Below are 23,465 nucleotides of genomic sequence, written 5' to 3' on the forward strand. Positions count from 1 at the left end.
GTCAATCAACCACATATTCTTACATTGTCCAGTGGCAACAGATATATGGTGTATGTTTCTTTCTATCCTGAGAATAAGCTGGACACAACCACAGGGCATCAGGGAAGCAGTGGAAGGTTGGAGCAGCTGGAAAGTTGAAAGGGCCATCAAGAAAGTCTGGAAGATGATCCCAGCATGCATTTTTTGGTGCATTTGGCAAGAAAGGAATCGCAGATACTTTGATGGCATTTCAACTTCTATACACGCTATCAAAGCCAATTGCCTTGTGCAACTATTTAGTTGGAGTTCTCTAATACCTATAAATAATGTAATTCCTCTTCTAGATTTCATTGGATCTCTAAGTCTAGCTTAACTCAGTTATATCCTTACTTTTGTTTTTGAGTTAGCTCCCTAAGCAGATTAAGTCTTTGTAATGGAGCTAACTCAATTACTTCTTGTAACTTTGCATCTTCTGGATGCCTGCAATGAAGAATCTTATTTCATCAAAAAAAAAAAGCCTAACTACATTAACAATCTTCCACTTAGTGATTGATGTAGTTATTTATGATTTATGCATATAGTAGTTGTATTTGAGCCCACTACTTATATAAACATTTTAAAATCTCATCAAAATTGATAGTAAGGATAATTTTCTGTTAAACCGCATTCATTTACTGACGAGATGAAAAAATTTATACACATAAAATCATACTCCCTCCGTCTCAATTTATGTTAATTCATTTGACTGGGCACGAAGTTTAAGAAAAGAGAGAAGACTTTTGAACTTGTGGTGTAAAATGAGGCACATATATTTTGTGTGGCTATAAATCATCGCATAAAGGTAAATTATTTCCAAAAAAAGCACGGACTAAAAAAGAAATAGGTTCACGTAAATTGAAACGGAAGGAGTATTAACTTCAAAACGTCTTTCACATGAGCTTAGCACCATATTATGACCTTGTGCTACCTCCTAAATTCATAATTTCAAACTTAGATTGAAGCAGCACCATTTCGTGTTTATATTGGTGAAGATTTAATCAAATTCTTAACATTAACTTTCTAAGTTCTTAATCCGAACTTTGTTTCTACATGAAGAGTAATTTTGCACTGGCCCTATTTTTCTTAAGTACTATCATTTCGAATACTGCAAACCTTTCATATTGCTAAGCAATAAAAAAGATAAGGTACCCGTGATAGTGATAAATCAAAACTGCCTTAGACTGGTAGCACTTGTAGTCATTATCGTATCTCTTGAGTGTCCTTCAGTCAATGGTCAGCAAAGTTGTCTTAAACCTAACATAAGAACTCATAATAATCATCAGAAACCAATTGTTTTATGTACTCTTAAAATAATATGTCTAGATTTTCTATTGTATATCTTGTTGAATGTCTTAGACATAGTTGTTTCACACTTTCCCTGTCACGATGCAAGTGGACAACTAGCATTGGTTGAGGCCATGACTCTATATCTGGCAACATATTTCTCAGTCATTCTGCAGTCAATCTCACCACAACAGGAGTATATGTATCAAAATAATCTACTCCTGACTTTTGACTAATTCCTTGCCAGCTATTCTACCACCGAAGGTCCGTAGCAAACCATCGGTGTTGTGCTTTCTTCTAAATACCCACTTACACCCAATAGATTTAGTATAAGAAGATAAATTTGTCAAGCCATTCGATATAAGAGAATCCATTCTCATCATTCGTATCTTCTTTCTAGAAAGCATAATCTCTTGAAGTCATTGTCTTGCTATGAGTCATAGCCTCATAGGATCCTCTTCTAAATTCAAGATAATAGGTATTTTATTTAATACCTCATCATCTCCACTTCAACGAAAAAACACAAACATATGTAAAACTTCCTCCTTTTTTATCAATGTGTCCTGCCGTAAGCTACACTTGGCAGTAGAAAACAAAAATGATGAATCAAAAGAGGTACCAATGAAGCATACTCAATTTTGATTCCAAAATAAAGTTTAAATGGGTAAGTTAAACTTCTAAGAGCTAAAATCGGGGCATCATATGAGGAGAACAGAGCTCAAAATATTGATCCTCCCGAACATGTACTTTGCAAAATTGTGATTTTTATCAGCATTAGGTGCGGAAAACAGGACTCACAATTGAAAATTACCGATCAGGGCAAGTGCGACAGAAAAAGGTACCCTGAGCCAGCTGGCAGCAAGTGCGCGCCTCCATTTGGATGTGTGATGTTAGACGGCTGGCTGCCACCGCGCTGTGAAGCGGTAGCAGCGATTGGGTGCAACCCAGTACTCCATTAGTCCTGAAAATTAAAATTAATTAATAAATAAAAGACTAAAATTTAGTCTAAATTAAGTGAAATGTAAAAAGAGAACCGAGAAAGGGCGATGCATAGATACGAAAAGGAACCTGGTGAGTATGGTGGAAATAGAACGGCGAGATTGAAGGCGCTGGCCGAGAATGGACTGTACACTTGGAGATGAATGGACTGTTGATGGTCTACTGCTAGAGAGAAGAGTCCTCGAAACCGATATACAGCGCCTTGCCATGATTTTTGCTCCTCTACTGTATTCCCACTGGTTCACAGGGTGCGTGGGAATGGTGAGATTCAGGGTTTAAGGGACTAACTACATCTCGGTTCGGGCTATGGGCTTGTTATGAATAGGTAACCGACTTGGGTGGAAATTTTCGGAATATGGACTTTTTGAGAGGGATGAAAGAGAGTGACACAAATTGGATGTACTTGTGTGCTACTATTGATTTTTGGGAATCTTACAAATGTAAGTTATTTGACTTACCAATCTCTAGCTATTAATTATAGATTTATCAATACTAATCAAGCATATATAAAAATTAAAAATTCAAATAAATAAGGTTCTTTTTCTTTAAAAATCACACGCAAAGATCTTCTTCCGTATTTTTAAGCGTGATCAACAACATTAGATGCAAGACGGAAAGAAAATTTCATGAATGAGGTAGCAAATAAGGTGATGAAATACAAAAAAAAAATTATATACAAGATTCTAAAAATCTAAGCAAAAAGGGAACTTTTTCAATGGGTATGGTTGAAATTCATTGAAAATATATAGATGAGTCAATATACAAAATTTGAGAAAGATTGAAGGTGATTTGGACTGATTTGGTATCAAAATTCGTAGTTCAAATCGAGTTCAAAAAATTCTTCTGCGACACATGTATCAAACATGTAACTCACACACAAGTATGCATGGATATACATGTGATACACATTTGATACAAATATGATACATATGTGATACACAAATGATACACATATCATTTTTTTCATGTTCATCTTCTACTTTGAATTTTAAATTCAAACCACCTCAAAACTCCACCAAATCATCCCAAAATTGAGATTCAAGCTCGTTAAGATATACCCAATCTATTCTAATAACACTCACGCAAATAAAAGCAAAAAATTGACCCTTTTTTTTGCAACAAATAGCTAATTGGTTAATATTAAAAATATTTGGCTAATAATAGTAATAGTTTATGTATTGGCCAATTTTGTAATAAGTTACTTATAAATAGACATAAGTGGTAGTTTCCCTTGAATTTTTATGGGATTTTGGCATGGTGACATATCCACATCATTAGCAAAAAAAAGGCCCTAATTATAAATATTGGTGCCTGATAGCCATTAAATGTATATCACAATAATATATATATATATATATATATATATATATATATTAAAATGTATATCCTAACTTTATTTTTTTCTTTGTGTGTATTAAAATTTTATTTTCCTTCTTTGCACATCTAAAAAATGATTTGTAAATATAGTTGTTTAAAATTTATTGTTGTCTCTATATTAATGTATATCATAAAAAAAATAATTATATTATTTGTATATCACAATGTATAACACATCAAATAATATATATATACCAAAATAGCTATCACAAGATAATTTTCCTTCTTTGTGTATACCAAGATGTATATAAAAAACTTATTTTCTTTCTTTGTATATCAAAATGTATGTCAAAATTTTATTTACTCATATAATAATACAAAATGAGAATGAAAATTATGTTTCAATCAGAAAAAAGCGGGAAGAAAAAATAAAGTTCTGGCTAATTATATATATATTCTCCATATATCGATTCAACTTTTTGGATCTAACTCATTTAATTTCAATACGAATTAAGTAACTCGTAATCAACAACTTAGTGCTTAATTTCTTCGTACGAACTCATATTCATAAGTGTCAAATATTCTGTTGCGTTGTGACCATCTTTGCGGGCACATCTTCGTCATGTTTACTACTTCAGGGCTTTTAAAGTGGCAAAAATTTCAGTTTTCGAGTTAATTGTCATTGAAAGATCAAATTCGATCGGCATTGTTGCTCAAGTTTTGATGCATGAATTGCAATAATCTTTCCTAAACTATGAGAGAGATAGAGAGAGAAGAGATAGAATAAGAAATATGGAGACGGAGAGAGAGGGGATAGGGAGATGACAAAGAGAGGTAGAGAGGGTAAGAGAGAAAATAAATAGGGAAGTAGAGTTTTTTGGGATTTTGGTATACAATGCTAATGTTTTTGGGTTGCCTAATATAACTAAGGCCTAAAATTTATCAATTCCTATTATATGTTGTCTTCCAGTGTTAATTTTTCATTTTTTAATCCTGCTAATAGAATTTTTTTCCCATACTAAAATTTTAAAGCATGTTAGACAGAATTTTCCTTAAATGTCAGAATTTTAAAGTATGTTGGTCAATTTTTTAAAACACGCAATAGTTATGGTGATCGTCAGAATTTTGTGTTTTTTATTATTGTGGCTGAAATTCTGGTGACGATTAGAATTTTATGATAGAAACCTCACAATCATCATAATTGTTACGTGTTTCAAACCTTTGGCAACCTATGAAGTGAGGCTATTTTTGCAACACATTTCTTAATGGGGTCAAACGATAAATAGAAGAGGAAAGAGATGAAGAAAATTGAATATAGTAGGAAATTACTCTAGGAAATTATAATATATATATATATATATATATATATATATATATATATATATATATATATATATATATATATATACTATATTAAAAGCACGAAAATTCTTAACGCTTGTTTGGATTTTTTTACCCTTTAAAAATAGAGGTCACACTAGATAAAATAGTCATTTGCTTATTTTTCTAATATTAAAAAATAGTCATTTAATTAATTCTCTAATATTTAGGAGTTTATATAATAAATTTTTTCCTTATTTGAACTGTATTAACTATTTGACATTTAAAACTTTAAAATTATTAATATTTTACCTTATATAAATTTTACACTTAAATTATTTATAAATAATAAATAAAATAAATAAAGAAGAGAATAAGAACATTAAAGAAAGAGGAAGTGCGTTTGGCTTTGGATTACATGGAAGTGGTCAATTTTTTTAAAACCTTTATACGTTCTGATTTATATGAAGCTCTTCTATATTTGAATATTTAAAAATATATAGAAGTCTATTCCACTAATAATAGTATTATAATTTTAGTTTTCAAAGCTTTTAAATTAGCAATTACAATTATTTGGAATATTGAGTAGAAATCAATAACAAACTCCAAAATTATCAATTATTCCAACAAGATAATTTATGAGCTCTTTTAACTTCTCTAGATTGTATTAAATTTAGCTGAATATAAATGAATTTTTTGACTATAATTATGGCTTCTAAAAGGGCATTTCAATTGTAAACTTTATTTAAAATATAAAGTGATTCTTAAATTTTTTAGATTTACAAAGAATTTTCATTTGCTTTTTTGGAACATGTCATGCATGAATGGTTTTTCATCTAATCGGTTTTTTACTATTTGAAAAAGAATTTTTATCGAATAAAAATATAATTGTAATTAAATACCTAAAATTTGGTATGAGCTAGCTAATTAATATTATTTAAATACTAATCTCACTTAAATAATGATACTTCCAAATTAAATAAACACTTTCCATTCTAACTTCAGTGATTCTTTGAAATACATTTTAAGTTGAATATTGAGTATTTCCGTGGAGCAGTTTCATTTTTTATTAGTTATATACGGTCAACATTCATTATTTTTAAGAACTTATATTTTTATTTTATAACTCAAAAAAAAATTTTAAATAAATTTTTCACTGAGTTAGATACACACGCAAAGCACATACACTAAGACTAGTATATATATAAAAGATCATACTCCCTTTGTTCCAATTTGTTTGATGCATTTTGAATTTCGAGAGTCAAACGAGTTTTTCTTTAATCATGATTTTTTTGTCTTTAAAAGAAATCATGATTTCTTATAGTACTTTTGATTTAGCTTCCAAATAGTTATAAAAAATCAAAAGAAGAAGAAGAAAAAGATTTTATGTCCAAATTTGTGGTCAAAACTGAAAAGTTTGACTCTCGAAATTCGGAAGGTATCAAACAAATTAGGATACAGTAGTAGTTAATAGAAAATATATAACACCTCAAAATGATAACAATAAAGTATGCATTTGGTTGTATCTTATGCCAAATCGTAATACACATGTAATGAATTACCAGAATTACACAAACAACTACATTTTGTTAGGTGAAATTGAACGTAAAACTTAATACTAATAATAGTCCATGATCTTGCTTATGTTGCATGTGACAGTTCCACAACCTGCCGAACCCCATGTCCCTCCCACTTGTTAGACACTTGGCCCATCTCATGTGTAAGTGAGCCAGTCAAATTAATGTGTTAACTAGTCCAAATAATGCACCTTTCATAGTTCTTCCACATCTACCGTCGGCAACCGTGCATCACACACTCGTTTTAGTTATTAAATTAAAAAATCATGACATGGGAATAAAGATATGAACACTATGCATGGATTTGTTTACCAGGGGCGGACCTATAACCTAAATATGAGGTACGTAAATTTATGATTTTTTTGTCAAACAAAATATTTTATGTATATATTTTCTAAAATTATTCTAATATTATTTGTTAGCACTCATGCTCCAAATATGTTGAATAGTGCACTTGATGGAATACTAAGTTATTTACTCAAACAAACACAGATCAATTCCACTTGATACTTTTTTTATTTTTTCTTTAGTGATACATCTGTGTTGTAGAAATTTTATTGATCCACAATTAATTCACTTCAAGACCAAGTCAGTATGTACTAAAAACTCATCAGATCACCAGTCACCTTTCTATGAAATGCTTTAGTCAAACGAGTGGAATAATAGATTGAGATTGAACTATCATTTCCCTTTTAATATGTCTAAATTCCAGGATCAATCATCAAAAGTAGTTGATACATCTTTTTCGGTTGAAAGAGTTACATATTAGTAGGATATGTTATTTGTATCTCCTTTACAATTTTAAAATTAAGAAATGACATTTGAAGATCTTTCATGTGTAGGGTCATGAAACAAAAAATAAGTTTGTAAAGAACTACAAAATAAGTTTGTAAAGAACTACAAAATCAATTTACATCGGATACGTGCAAATAATCAAACACTCTTCATAAACTGTTTATGGACAGTAATAGCGATTCAATCTGCTGACCTTGAGTACTCTCGCCGTTTTATTGTATATTTTAAATTATTTACAATATTTTTCAAATACAGTGCAAAAAAGCTAAATGGTGCGTACAATATTTAATGGGTAAATCTCTGTGATATTATTATAAAACTTGTTCCGAATTCGACAAACTCAGAAGGAAAGTAAAAGAAGAAGTTAATAGTATTTCCTTTTTATTATGGCTAGTTCTTAAAAATGAAATATTTCAGTTCGAAAAGATAAAATAGAAGCTATCTAGATTTAAAATAGACCAAAGAAGCTAAGATCACCCAAAAAGCAAATAATAGTATTTAAAATCAGCGTATATGTTTTTAACAAGATCGGCACCAACTAAAATCAGCCTTATTTACAAAGGGTACTGTTGTGTTGCATAGCTTTTATGCATATAACATGAAGTGCTGCCATGGCTAAAAACAGACGAAAAGAAGAGAAAGGGACTGAGGGGCTAAAGAAGAGCGGACAACTATTACTTTCCCGAGCCATAGAACATGCATCGCATTTATTGACTTTGTCCAAATAAAGCTATAGATTAAATTTAATTTCCTACAAAGACGGGACACGTACATTTTAGTCGCATAGGAATTTTAAACCCTTTGCCTACCATTCCACCAAAGCAGGGCACAGTCGCGCCTTAATTTGTGGCAGTGGGGGCGGCGGCGATATTGCCCCTCTTCCTCTTTCTACGCTGTAACTAAAGTTACTATGTGAACCCAAGATTTAACATAAGAAGATTGGCACATTACCGCCAGTACAATATCACACTGTTAAAGTACTTGAGAAATTTTTCATTATAAAAAGAATTTTTTTTACTTAATCAACACATATTAAACAAAAAAAATAGAAAGTTATACATAACTCGCTATTGAGTATTGACAAATCTAAGAATTATTTTGCCACCTAATTGGAAATTGTACTAAAAGCAAACAGGAGAATTTCATAAGAATTTTATGTACCACTGAACAATTAATGAATGATTTAACTGTTTACCCTAAAAATTGAGTAACATCTAAACTAATATTGTGGTTTTAAGGATATGTGATTTAAACCAGTACCAATTGATAAACAACGAATTAAATTGACAACTTGAACAATAAAATAAATCAAATCAGTCCGCAAATAATATCTCGACCTCGATTCGAGATAGTCTTGAGGTTAGTTAATAAGAACAATGGAGTATGGAACAAACGACGATGAATAATAAGTAAAGCAAAGAAAGCAGCGTATATGTATATTCTTCTCAGTGAATCCTATCTACAAATGATTGGACCTCCTCTTTATAAAGTAGAGGAGACCTAATTATGGTATGTCTCTTATTATAGAAGGAAACCGTATAAACAACTAGTTATCCGCTTCAGATTTGGTTCGTTCCGAGATTCACGCCGTGATCTTCGACCGATTACTGATATCTCGCCATTCCGTTATTATGCTCCCTTCGAAGTCGGTCATACTTGATCTCGATTGTTGCTGGCCTCGGTCTCAACGTACACTTCGATCTCTAGGCTCGACGTCTCATCTTCGATCCCTGATCCGATTTATTACGAGCCTACCCCCCGATGCAACTCCCTTGTCTTGATCAAACAGCAAAATCGGACAGGCCCGATTTTGACTGTATACAGATAGTCCCCTCATTTCTTAAAGTGTAACGAGAAGAAACGAATTTGAGACTTCGATTTAATGACGTCAACATCGTGACGTAAGCGACAGAAGCGACTGAAGCGTCGCGTCTGCACAGTTTCCAAAGTCATTAATTAACGCCAGTTGATGGTCGGCCACTAGTGCTTTCAAACCGTCAAAGTGGCTATTATAAATAGACCACCTTCATAATCTTCTCAAACTTTAGTTTCAAACTTCTTCTAATCTTCAAAAGCTCTTCTATCTTCTTCAAGTTCATCAATTTTGCCGGTTTTCGTTTACCAATCTCTTATTAAAACACAGATTCCGCCTTCTTCTTCCTTAAACCTCATATAACAATGACAAAAACATCAAAGACCGTTCCTCAAGAAGAAAAAGCCTCCTCATCGCGGTCGGCCGGTGACAAAACACCGATGGAGCCAAGTATCGAAGAGTGCATCCCCGGGCCATGTGAACTTACTTCCGACTTTAAAGTCGAAAAACCCACTTCGGTTCCCGGCCGATGCGAGCCCATGTCTAGATACATCTATTCGATATCCGAAGGCGATCTCGAGCGTATGAAAAAGGACTGCCACTGGGAGAATAAAGAGGTAGTGATTCCTACCCCTGAAGAGGACATCACCACTCATGTGAAAGGGTTCTTAAGTGTGTATACTTACCCTTTCACACTAGGCTCCGTCGATTCTGTCATAATTAATTTTTGCCGCCAATACCGGGTAATCCTAGGCCAGATCTACCCCTCTTTTTAGCACATTGTCATTTTGCTCAGATTCTTCTCGAGTAAGATCGAGGGGATGTCTTTCACCCTCAATCATCTCATTAGGTTATACAACCCCCATTTTTATCGGGGTGGACTGATAAGGCTTCAACGCTGAGCCACGAAGGTGCTATTCTCGAGCATAGACAAGGACAAGGACCGAGGATGGATGTGCCGGTTTGTCCGAGTCAGGACCACCGATTTAATCCCCGCCTAGAAGATGCCATTCCCCAAAGAATGGAACATGAAGCATAAGTAAAACTTCACCGATAACGTTTGATTACTTGTTATGTTTCCTTTAGCTCTTCTCATCTATATTCTTCTTTATGGTGTAGCTTCCCCCTGGTTTCCTGGTGCAGTCCCGGACCTTGCAGTTTGGGTTCGACAACTGGTTTCAACTTCTTCGTATGCTGAGCGCTCGTGGCATGATTTGGCCAAGGGTCGATGGGAAGCCAAAAATCATGGTAAGTTCCCCCTCCGTGTTTGATGCTTTCCTGTGAAATACTTCTTTTTAACTTGATTTCTTCTCATACAGGTCTTGGATATAACGTCGTTATGAGGCCGCTTCCCCTCGGGGAATAGGTGGTCTCGAAGCCGACCAAAGACAAGAAAAGGAAAAGGGCTTCGCCACCAGATACCCCAAGGCCCAAGAAAAGCAGGGCTCGGAAGTCGAAGACTGATCTCGTTGTTCTGTCTGCCGATGTAGTCCAAATGATACGAGATGATGATGAGGAGGGAGAAGATACCGACTACATGCTGGTGGCTCGGAAGAGGGAAAGCATCGAAGCTTTGAAAGCTGCTGAGCCGGTGACGGTCGAAAGAGTTCAGCCGGGGAAGGGTCCGAGTAGAATCCCTGAATCATCGGGTGTTGATGATGCCTCCTGTCGTGATGAGCAACCGACGGGTATGCTCGAAGGGTTTAGTTCTAAGGCCCTTCAAAAAGAAGAGAATGCCCCAAGTGACTCGCTCGGGGTAATTAATATTGACGATTCGCCGCTCGGCCCCACGTTCTCCGGGGGCAGTTTCGGGATGCCCGATCCATGGGGACCCCTGATGTGGGGATGGTCCCCGAAGCAGATGACATATTTTGTGGATGCTTCGCGGGGGTCGATGATGTTTTTGACCTTGACGCTGCAACGATCCGACCGGTCATTTTGATCTCTAGCACGTCGTTCAGCAGTTTGAGACCATGAGCAACTTCACTTCAGGTATTATGACTGGTACGCGTGGTCAGAATTGAAATTTCAGAAGTTCAGAGTTGATTTGAAAATAAAATTCTCATTTCGGAAGCTTTAAGTTGGAAGAATTGACTAAGGTTGGATTTTTGAGTAAACGATCTCGGAATCGATATTTGAAGGTTCCAACAGGTTCGTATGATAAATTCGGACTTGGGAGTATGTCCGTATCGGGTTTTGGATGACCCGGAAGCATTTCGGCACCTATTGTTGAAGTTGGCATTTTGGAAGAATTTCATAAATTTGGGTTGAAGTGCATTTTAATGTTATCAATATCCGTTTGGCTAAAGCTAGAATTTTGAAGGTTTTTGAGAAGTTTGATCGAAAGTGGACTTTTTGATATCGGGGTCGAAATCTGATTCCTGAAGTTGGAGTAGGTCCGTAATGTCAAATGTGACTTGTGTGCAAAATTTTAGGACAATCGGACGTGATTTGATAGGTTTTGGCATCGATTGTAGAAGTTGAAGTTTCAAAGTTCATTAAATTTGAATTGGGGTACGATTCATGATTTCGATGTTGTTTGATGTGATTTGAGGTCTTGAGCAAATTTGTGTTATATTATGGGACTGATTGGTATGATTGGACGGGATCCCGGGGGCCTCGGGTGTGTTTCGAGGTGGTTTCGGATCATTTTGGAGCTACTTGGGAACTATTGTTACTGGTGTCCGGTGTCCTTCTTCGCAATCGCGAAGGAAGTCCCGCGTTCGCGAAGAGGAAATTGTGGGGCTGTTGAGATTGGCCTTCGCGAACGCGAAGGTTGAGACAGGAACGCGGTGAAGAACTTGAGGAACCTGCACGAACGCGAGTGGGGAGTCGCGAACGCGTAGAAGGAAATAAGGACTAGGCCTGAGGATGTTTGGCCTATGCGAACGCGAGGCTGGGTATGCGAACGCGAAGCAGTGAGGGCGGAAAGCTTCACGAACACGAAGGAGGTTTTCTGGGCCTGGGTTGACTGAGCTTCGCGAACGCGAAGGTGTTGCCGCGTTCGCGAAGAAAGAGTCGGACTGGGCAATGAGATGTTTTAAGACGGGATTTTTGGACATTTTCACTTCATTTTCTCCATGGGAGCCGATCTTGGGGCGATTTTGGAGCTCCATCTTCATCATCTATGTCAAGGTAAATAATTCCCTGGTTTATATACGGATTTAGACATGAAAATTTGTAGAAATTGTGGGGTTTTGGTAGGAAACTTAGAAATTGGTATTCTTGGATTTTGATCACGAATTTGGGCATGAAATGGAGAATAAATTATATATTTGAGTTCGTGGGGTTATGGGTAAAGTTTTCTTCGAAATTTTTTGAAATCCGGGCACGTGGGCCCGAGGGTGATTTTATCAACTTTTCGAACGAAGTTGAAAATTGTTATAAAATAATTAATTATGAGTATTAGAGTATATTTTGATTCGGTTGCATTATATTTGACTAGTTTTGGAGCGACGGGCATCAGTTTGAATTGTCGGAGCGGCCTTGGAGCCGGTTATGGAATTTCGGAGTAAGGTAAGTCTCCTTTCTAATCTTGTAAGAGGGAATTAACCTCATAGATGAACTAAATTATTATGTGCTTCTATTTGTGGGGGCTACGTACGCACGAGGTGACGAGAGTCCGTACGTAGCTACTAGCTATGCCTATGTTCGGGTAGTTTTAGGCTCACATCATGCCTTGTTGATATTGTTTATGATTTATGTTTATTGTCTGCCTTGAGAGGGGATGAGGTTGAGTTTTCTTATTAAATATTTTGAAAGGAGTTGAAATTGAAGAACGTAAGATTTAAAAGATTTCGTTTGAACTTCGAAATTTCGAAAAGGATTGAGTAAAGCTATAATAGCTTAAGAAATCTATATGTAACCGCGCCGCATGTATGTTTTGCGAGCGGAGGTAATTTCCTTAAAAGCTACAAGCTGAGTTTCCCTTATTTTGAAAAGAATCAAGAAAGAGATATGATTTTAATGTTAAATTTATATTTGACCGCATCGCAAGTATGATCCGCGAGCGGGGAGATTCCTTAAATTTATATTTGACTGTGTCGCACGTATGATTCGCGAGCGGGGTATTTCCTTCTACCACTCTTATGGGATCAGGCCGTTCGCCTCGGTAGGATTTATGTACCACACTCTCATGGGAGCGAGTCGTTCGCCTCGACAGGCTAATAGATGCATCTATGATTCGCGTCGTTCGACTCTCAGCAGTGCACAATTTACTTTTATGTTGGATCGGGTCGTACGCCTCGGCATTTCCTATATATATATTATCCTCATGGAATCGTGCGTAACGTTTGGCAAGAAGCCCGTGTATCTGAGAGTTTTTTCCTGATTTGGATTATGACAACCTCTTTGATAAAATCCACTATATCTATATATATGCTTCGGTTACGGAGGGAACTTGCTAGTTGAGAGCTTGAGTAAATTATAAAGAGGACAATTGTACTACGTATTTTATACTTGGTTGTTTCATATATTTACTCTGTCTCATATTCATTCACTTCTTTACTGTACCTGATATTATTGGACCACTAGTAAGTGTCAAAGTCGACCCCTCGTTATTACTTCTTCGAGGTTGGGCGGGATACTTATTGGGTACACATTGATTTACGTACTCATACTATATTTGCTGCACATTTTTGTGCAGGTGCATATATGACTAGCAGCCTGGCGGGCGCAGAGGTATGGTTAAATGCGGAGACTTAGGTGAGCAACATTCCCATCTACGATCCGCAGCCAGTAGAGTCCCTTCAAAGTTACTTATGTATTTTCCTGTCTAATTTGTATTTTGTACAGGTGTTGTATTTTATTTTTATCTTCCTAGTTGATGTTCATGCACTATCTTCCCTTCTTGATTCCTCATCGTGCAATTTGATTCCTTTGAGGCTTATGCCTTCATTTCCTTCCCATTCAATCTTGTGCAACGTGAAGCACTGGTTACAAATCGGGAATTGAGGAATTTTAATGGAACTATAGATGTGGTGCGGAATGTTTCTCCCTGCGTAGTTGTTTGGGCTATTGTTGTCGCCTTACAGAAGGATATTCTGTCATTTCAACTCAGTAACTGTACTTCTGAGAGCTTTGAGGCTATGCACAGGTTGCTATGATGCTCAAGAGTTATTATCGCACAATGTTGATGTGATGGTAGGATCCTTGCCTATGTGTCGGGGCAGTGAATGACTTGGAAGGAGGTTTACTTAGTGCATGGTTCCGGGATTAAGTATCTTATTTCAGTGGAGGATACGAATGTCCAAATTTGGGTTGATGGAGTAACGAGGCTTAGTATTTTCTAGTGTAATGGAATCTTCATCCGAGGTGTGGTGTCGTCGTCCTTGATTGAATGTGTTAAGTTCGCCGGTGTTATGATTTTCTTCAATTCGCCTTTGGGGCAGGGTAGCATATGGGTTCTGTGGTAGGATGACTACACGCCTTAAGAAAGTTTAGAGTGATTTGGGATTCATGGTTGACCGTGACTAGGTCTATGAACTTAATTTGGAATATTGGCTGCTATATTGAGGAAGATTGAGTGTGACATGAGGGAATTGCTTGATCCGAAGAAGGATACAACATGACTTTGGATTGAAATATATTGTCGCACATTTAGTTGATGTCCATGATGAGTGAACGGACCTGTACAGCTGGTGAATGAGCACGGGCTTAGGATGGGTTACTGATTTCGTAGTTATTGTACCTAGTGCAGCGACATTGGATGATGTCGGCATGGAATTTCCACATGTGGGTTATCTCATGTGAGCATGTTAGCAGTTGTGTGGTGTTGATGGGGCTGTCACGAAAGAATTCTACTGGTTATCCGGCAAGAGGTCGAATATGTGAATGTGGTTAGTAATTCAGAGTGTTCATGAAAGGTCAAATGGAAGGATTTCGAGGAATTTGACGAGTTGGTTGTGCAAGATCAGTTCAACGATGAAGAATGAATCTTGGTGGGTTCTAGAGTTATGCAATGGTATCTTCAAGCTAAGTGGGAGAGTTCCACCGCCTACAGTTGGATGGCATGGTGGTCTAATTGTGAGATTTCTGGTTATCGACATAATGGTAGGATATTATGACTAAGGAAGAGGGTCATCAGTGGTGATTTGGGCAAAGAATTTGAGGAATGTGTGCTATAATTGGCCTTATCGATTCATGTTCAGGCTTTGGGAAGACTCAAAGTTTATGTTTCGTGTAGATGTGATGTACAAGGAAAGTGATTCAGTCGAGTGCTTATTGAGAGAGTGTTCAAGGGCTAGCAGAGCCTTGAAGTTGATTATATTAGGGGACCAGGCCGAAGTGAGTGACTCGCAGCAATAATTCTAGTGGGTTCAAAAAAATAATAATTCAGAGTGCGGTGCCTAAGGATTTCGAGCCAATAGTATGGTTGAGTATCGAGCTTTTGCAGATTATGAAAAGGGGCTTGGAGTGTTCTATGTTACCTTCGGTCTTCGGTGTATTATTGGAGAAATGAGAGAAAATAACTTCAGACTCATAGAGGAATTATCAGAATGGGTGTACCAGTTGAAGATGTGAATATACGCACAAGGAGGGTATGAGACAGCATGGTCTCGTGATTTAAGGCCACTCAATATGATTGCGGATTGAGTTCGTTATATGTTGACTGGAGTTATTATTATTTCTAAGACAAGTTAAAGACAAGTTAGAAGAAGTCGGATCGTATAGCCATGGTTGAATTGGCATGATGGTGGCAGTGATCAATTCCTCCAACGTGATTAGATTATGCATGTGATTTGTGGCGGGACGTGCGAGGCTTGACGACCGCCGTAGTTGATTGTATTTTGATGCATTCGAGTATTATGGCATGTTATGTATAGGCGGATCCCGGAAGGGTTATAGTGGTTTAGACCACTACTTGAGGATTTGTGTGTTCTACGGTTATAAGAATTCAGTCATGTGTTGCAATGATTCTCCTGAAACGAGTAAAGTAAAAGGTTTCTACAAAGTGAAGTGTGTATCCTATTAGTCGTTTAGAAGTTATGATGCAATTCTTGGGTCCTCGCGTATTGGTAAGATATGTGTGGTGAGCGGCATGAAATTTGAAAGATTCGGGATTGAGGTCGCAGTTCGGTATTGACAAGGATGTCACGAGCTCGGATGAGCAGGAAAAGGAATTTAGATGTTTAGAATAAGCTGGTATTGTCTCCAGCGTCACCTGAGATCAGTGTCCTGTGTAAGAGGCTTTGCGTACTGATTGCGGATTCTTGATATGTTTTACAACATTAGTTTGACCGGTGGTATGGATGTGCAGACTTGTTACCTAGTACGAAAGGTCGTGGGAGCGTGTCCCACGGAAAGATTGTGTAAGAGTGGCATGTAGTCACTTGATTGAGTAAAGATTGAAACCAAGTATGAAGATTGTGGTAATATCGTCGATTTAAGAATTTATGCGTGGAGGGCGCTCGATTCACTTGGTTATGGACTGTGGAAGTTTGTTCCGGTTATGATGGTTGTTCTTGTGTGTTATGGGAAAAAGGATTATTATGGATCCTTGAAAGGTTATTAGCCTAGTACGGTGCGATCAGAATCGGCTTGAGGTCTGTGGATGAATTTAAATATGAATATGGGCTCTATATCAGTCCGGATGGGTTCATTTCAGCATAGCGCTCCTTATGGAGGAGTATTTGGATGTTGGATGTTATTTCGTCGTCGACTATTTCATGTAATATTATATTGTGCCGTGTGCGTTGTGAAACGTCTTGATAAATTTCCTATGGGTTGAGGTTCTGCGTAGCGATGGTGTTATGTGAGCAGGATGGCTCTCGAGATTCAGATCATATATCGCACCTTAGTTGTGCTTGAGGTTTGTAGCGTATGGCGTTGTTTGTCCTCCCAGGGATGGTATTATGCACTTAGCGTGCTTGTGGCCGATATTCGGGTATTTTGTAGTAATGAGCATTCTAGCTCGGTAAGTATTTCCTTATAGATTTTATGTGTGGATCGGGTTGCACGCCGCTATGGGTATGTTGTTTGGATCAAGTTGCGCGCCGCAACAGTGTGATGTTGAGTACAGTCCTCTATATCTATTTTCGAGTGTTTTGTTTTCCATTTTATGAGGAAGGTTCGTAACACCTTTTCGGTTGTCTAATTAGTTTTGTGGGTTGAGTAGTCCCTTCCAGAGATTCATTTTCCTTATGCATCACGTTTGAGTTTGTAGCTTATTGGCACATTGCGACATCACATGAGACTTTTGGTCATGTCTGGAGTGGATTGTTGCCTGAGTAGCTTATACTGGGTGAGACTAGATTTTTAGATCCGGGATCAGTGCGATCGGATTATATGAAGTATATTAAAGAGCAAATACCATTATTTGGTTCATAATGGGGTGATGATTCTAGTCAAAGGGAGAGATGCAATGATTTGTTGACTTTGCAGTTGGTTATAGATTTCTACACATCTCTTCCGTCGTGGCGGTATTGCAAGAGTTGGAACAAGACTTATATATGTCGTGAGGTGCATTGTCAGCATCAAATTCGTGGAATTTCGGCTATTGTTATCAGAGGACATTATTATGGTCATGTGAGTTATACAGTGCATAATGTGAATTCAACAAAGGTATGCAATCATGCATCAGTGCATCGTGTAGTGATTGATACGGTATTCGTATGATGAGAACATGCCTGGCAGAGAATTTAGGATGTTGGAATTGGACTCTAAAGCTTATTTGGCTAAGTAAAAAGGGAGAATCTTCAGATTGGCTTGAGCTAGTGTGCTCAACTGAGTTGTGGCAGCACGGGTAAGTGCACGAGGTATTAAACAGTGATTTCGGATAACCACAGAGCAGTTCTTAGCACGTTCGAGGACGAACGTATGTTTAAGTGGGAGAGAATGTAACGACCCGATCGGCCGTTTTGAGCTCTAGCGCGTCGTTCAAAAGTTTGAGGCCATGAGCAACTTCACTTCAGGTATTATGACTGGTACGCGTGGTCGGAATTGAAATTTCCAAAGTTCAGAGTTGATTTAAAAAGAAAATTCTCATTTCAGAAGCTTTAAGTTGGAAGAATTGACTAAGGTTAGATTTTTGAGTAAACGATCTCGGAATCGAGATTTGAAGGTCCCAACAGGTTCGTATGATGAATTCGGACTTGGGCGTATGTCCGTATCAGGTTTTGGATGACCTAGGAGAGTTTTGGCACCTATTGTGGAAGTTGGCATTTTGGAAGAATTTCATAAATTTGGGTTGAAGTGCATTTCAATGTTATCAATGTCTGTTTGGTATTCCGAGTCTGGAATAGCTCTGTATGGTGATTCTGGTATTGGGAGCGCGTTTGGAAGTGGATTCGGAGGTCCGTAGGTCATTTTGGAGTCATTTGGCTAAAGCTAGAAATTTGAAGGTTTTTGAGAAGTTTGACCGGAAATGGACTTTTTGATATCGTGATCGGAATCCGATTTCGGAAGTTGGAGTAGGTCCGTAATGTCAAATGTGACTTGTGTGCAAAATTTGAGGACAATCGGACGTGATTTGATAGTTTTCGGCATCAATTGTAGAAATTGAAGTTTCGAAGTTCATTAAGTTTGAATTGGGGTGCGATTCATGATTTTGATATTGTTTGATGTGATTTGAGGTCTCGAGCAAGTTTGTGTTATGTTATGGGACTGGTTGGTATGATTGGACGGGGCCTCGGGTGTGTTTCGGATCATTTGGAGCTGCTTCGGAACTGTTGTTGCTGGTGTCTGGTGTCCTTCTTCGCGAATGCAAAGGAAGTCCCGCGTTCGCGAAGAGGAAAATTGTGGGGCTGTTGAGATTGGCCTTCGCGAACGTGAAGGTTGAGACGTGAACGTGGTGAAGAACTTGAGGAACCTACGCGAACGCGAGTGGGGTGTCGCGAACGCGTAGAAGGAAATGAGGACTGGGCCTGAGGATGTTTGGCCTACTCGAATGCGAGGCTGGGTATGCGAACGCGAAGCAGTGAGGGCAGAAAGCTTCGCGAACGCGTCATGAGGAACACGAATGCGAACGCGAAGGAGATTTTCTGGGCCTGGGTTGGCTGAGCTTCGCGAACGCGAAGGTGTTGCCGCGTTCGCGAAGAAGGAGTTGGTCTGGGCAGTGAGATGTTTTAAGACGAGATTTTTGGCCATTTTCACTTCATTTTCTCCATGGGAGCCGATCTTGGAACGATTTTGGATCCCTATCTTCATAATCTATGTCAAGGTAAGTAATTCCCACCTATTTCAAGTTAAATACATGGTTTATATACAGATTTAGACATGGAAATTTGTAAAAATTGGTATTCTTGGATTTTGATCACGTATTTGGGCATGAAATGGAGAATAAATTATATATTTGAGTTCGTAGGGTTATGAGTAAAGTTTATCTTCGAAAATTTTCGGAATCCGGGCACGTGGGCCCGGGGATGATTTTATCAACTTTTCGAACGAAGTTGAAAATTGTTATAAAATGATTAATTATGAGTATTAGAGTATATTTTGATTCGATTGCGTCATATTTGACTAGTTTTGGAGTGACGGGCATCAGTTTGAATTGTCGGAGCGGCCTTGGAGCCAGTTATGGAATTTCGGAGCAAGGTAACTCTCCTTTCTAACCTTGTAAGAGGGAATTAACCTCATAGGTAAACTAAATTATTGTGTGTTTCTATTTGTGGGGGCTACGTACGCACGAGATGACGAGAGTCCGTACGTAGCTACTAGCTATGCCTATGTCCGGGTAGTTTTAGGCTCACATCATGCATTGCTGATATTGTTATTGATTTATGTTTATTGTTTGCCTTGAGAGGGGGAGAGATTGAGTTTGCTTATTAAATGTTTTGAAAGGAGTTGATATTGAAGAACGTAAGATTTAAAAGGTTTCGTTTGAACTTCGAAATTTCGAAAAGGATTGAGTAATGCTATAATAGCTTAAGAAATCTATGTGTAACTGCATCGCATGTATGTTTCGCGAGCGGGATAATTTCCTTAAAAGCTACAAGCTGAGTTTCGCTTAATTTGAAAAGAATCGAGAAAGAGATATGATTTTAATGTTAAATTTATATTTGACCGCGTCGCAAGTATGATCCGCGAGTGGGGAGATTCCTTAAATTTATATTTGACCGCGTCGCACGTATGATTCGCGAACGGGGTATTTCCTTCTACCACTCTTATGGGATTGGGTCGTTCGCCTCGACAGAATTTATGTACCACACTCTCATGGGAGCGGGCTGTTCGCCTCGGCAGGTTAATAGATGTATCTATGGTTCGCGCCGTTCGACCCTCGGCAGTGCACAATTTACTTTTATGTTGGATCGGGCCGTACGCCTCGACATTTCCTATATATATATTATCCTCATGGAATCGTGCGTAATGTTTGGCAAGAAGCACGTGTATCTGAGGGTTTTTTTCTGATTTGGATTATGACAACCTCTTTGATGAAATCCACTATATCTATATATATGCTCCGGTTGCGGAGGGAACTTGTTTCGGGGTTAGGCGGGATACTTACTGGGTATCATGTTGATTTACGAACTCATACTACACTTGTTCCATATTTTTGTGCAGGTGCATATATGACTAGAAGCATGGCGGGCATAGAGGTGCGGTTAAATGCAGAGACTTAGGTGAGCAGCATTCCCGTCTACGATCCGCAGCCAGTAGAGTCCCCTTCAAAGTTACTTATGTATTTTCCTGTCTAATTTGTATTCTGGACAGGTGTTGTATTTTATTTTATCTTCCTAGTTGATGCTCATGCACTTGTGATACCGGGTTTTGGGGTGATTATGGGTTGTCTTGTATTGAAATTATTGAAAATATTATTATTTACTTTATAAACTCCATCTTTTGCTATTTAATTGAAGGAAAATATGATTTCAAAAGTAACAAAATGAGAACCTAATTAAGTATTTATTGTTGGCTTGCCTGACAGTGGAGTCCGGCGCCATCACAACCTTAATGGATTTTGTGTCGTGACAAACGCATCACTCATTTTTTATGAGGCTCAACGGCTTCTGAACTAAGTGAGTTTTAGCCCATGCTACCATGCTTGCTTTTGTTCTTATTTCTCTAAATCTGATTTCCTTTCTTTCTGTACAGGCTACAACGCTCCATCGAGAAGCGTCTTCCAAGTACCGAACTGAGCTAGCCCGATGTGAGGCCGATCTCAAAAAGCTTACGAAGGAGAGAAATGCTCTCAAACTCCTCTATGTGCACAAAGAAGAGGAGATCATGAGTATTCGAGCTGAGCTCACAAGAGCTCATCAAGATCAGACCGAGCTCATTGAGCAGATAATGTCAATTTTTGGGAGCTTGTTATGTATTAACTTGATATTGGTGACTAACACTTTGATTCTGCAGGTTCAGCAAAAGGCCGAATTGGTTGAGCAGCTTCGTGAGGAAGCCAAGATGAGAGAGGTAGAGACTTTGGGGTGGAAGCAGAGCATGGACCGTCTCGCCTCGGAGAAAGATGCGGTTCGGGCCCAACTGTCTTCGGTTGAGCGTCAACTCCAAAGTGTGAAGGTAGAGAACTTGGACCGAGCCCAGAAGGTTAAAGAACTAGAGACTCGGTTGGCCGCTGAGCTTGCAAGGGCCACATCCGAGGCAGAGGTGCTCGTGGCCTCCTACCGAGCCGACGCTAAAGCTGCTAACACTTGGGCAAAGGAAAATTCTGATGCTGCTGAGGTTAGATTGTCCCGTGTTGCCGATCATGCTAGGCACCAGTCTCGAAGATAGATTCTTGAGGAGGTACTTGCTCGTGGCTTCGACCTCACAGCTGATATCGGGAGTGCGAAAGTTTTGGAGGACGAGGCCGGAGCTTTGCTTTCCGATGATGAAGACTCTGTGAGTGGATCTGAGAGCGAAGGAGATGAAGAGGAAGCTCCCGAAGATGCAGCTCCCGAGGCGGACTAGGCACTTAGGATTTTTTCTCCTTTTGTTTTTTTGTGTAATACCCTGTGTGGTCTTTGTAAATACTTTGCATATATGAAAGATTTCTTTTCTTTCCGTTTCGTCTTCGATTTCTGATTTATGATAAATTCTATTTTGCCTTTGTCTTGTGAGAACTTTGTTGTAATCGGGTTGCTGTAGCTTCTATAATCGAGTGAGCAATAGCTCGAACTCATAGTAGAACAAACCCTTAGGTTTTTTAGTTAAGCGAGGGCGAGTCCCCGAGCTCAACAATATGTTCGGGGTTTTGATTTCGGACGGCTTGATCGGAGCCGTAATTGTTCTGTTTTAAAAAAAGAAAATCGAGTTCGAGTAAGTTTCGAACTCACAGTAATGATGAATTCTCGAGCTATATTCGAGTCAATTTTATTTGAGCTTGGAATGGTGGAACCCTTAGGTCCGAATTGAGTGAGAACAAAATCTCGAACTCTAAGTGTATTGACCCTAAGGCTCTTTAGATTGGGTTGATATGGCCTCTAAAAGATGACTATTTTTTCTCTTTTTCGGCTTAGAAGACTTGGTAAAAAATTTCTTTATGCCTTAACACGTATTCTTCACCCATTGGGTTTTTGAGGGTTCGATGTCGATTGAAACCCCTTTGCTTTTTGTGCCTTAGCACATTTGTGTTAAGATAATTTGATACCTTTAAGGTTTTTCGAGGGCTGATTTTATCAAAACCCTTTTGATTATTTGCCAAGGGTAGCCCTTTTTAACTGATTTTTCAAAGAATTCGAAGGCCTATTTTTATTACGGGATTCGGACGTCTCCGAGCCGCCTTAATTTGGCTGTAACCTTTGGGTATGCCTCTTGGGCTTATTTCCCAATAACACTTCGAACTTGTTTGAAGTGTTAGTCCCCGAGAATGATGTCCTTGGCCTATAGATAGAGGGGTGCCTCTTTGAGGTCTTATAAATTCGAGTTTAGATTACTCGAATTTGTCGATCGTCTATGGCAGTCCCCGAGTATACGAGGTATATTTGCACTTGGCCCTTGAGCCATTTCTCATAAAATCATAAGTATGGAGCTTGTATAATAGAAAATTTTCTTCGAGACACAAGATGTTTAATATAAAAAGAATGCTTCTTTGTATAATTTATACATGCGTACATGTTTTTCCATCAGGGCTCGACTAATCTATACGGATACAGTTCATTCGACCGTTTGGACCATTACAAAGTTTCTCTATCAAGACCCTTTGACACGAAATATTTTCCTCAAAAGTGTAACATCCGAGGGTGATGCCCCTCGGTATTCGAGGTTGATTGTAAAGAAGCCTTGGATACTGTTGAATTGTCCTCAGGTAGCACATAATTGTTGCCTCGTTAAAAACCTCGTCGGAAAAACCCACTTGGGACAAAAACCAATCTAAGGAAAAAAGAGTGTAACACGTGCTTTAAAACCTAGGGTTTCGATGTCTTCGACCGAACACCTGCAGTGAGTTAGTGCCGAATATATGAATGAAA

General features: G+C 38.2%; 1 protein-coding gene across 1 annotated transcript; it reads left to right on the forward strand.

Annotated features, from left to right (window-relative positions):
* Positions 1-10,618: 10,618 nt before the first annotated feature.
* LOC138905396 (uncharacterized) lies at positions 10,619-21,789 on the forward strand. The gene is made up of 2 exons (XM_070193917.1): positions 10,619-10,879; positions 21,154-21,789. Exons 1-2 carry the CDS (start codon positions 10,619-10,621, stop codon positions 21,787-21,789), a joined length of 897 nt encoding a protein of 298 aa, XP_070050018.1.
* The last annotated feature ends 1,676 nt before the right edge of the window (positions 21,790-23,465 follow it).

This window comes from Nicotiana tomentosiformis, chromosome 2 (assembly GCF_000390325.3).
Source record: "Nicotiana tomentosiformis chromosome 2, ASM39032v3, whole genome shotgun sequence".
NCBI classification, from domain to species: Eukaryota; Viridiplantae; Streptophyta; class Magnoliopsida; order Solanales; family Solanaceae; genus Nicotiana; species Nicotiana tomentosiformis.

What these genes read in the sequence shown, in the direction of transcription:
- LOC138905396 (XM_070193917.1), top strand. Translation starts at nt 10,619, where the DNA reads ATGATACGAGATGATGATGAGGAGGGAGAAGATACCGACTACATGCTG. An exon ending in CCCCAAGTGACTCGCTCGGG is followed by an intron (nt 10,880 to 21,153) that starts GTAATTAATATT and finishes CTTTCTGTACAG; the next exon opens with GCTACAACGCTCCATCGAGA.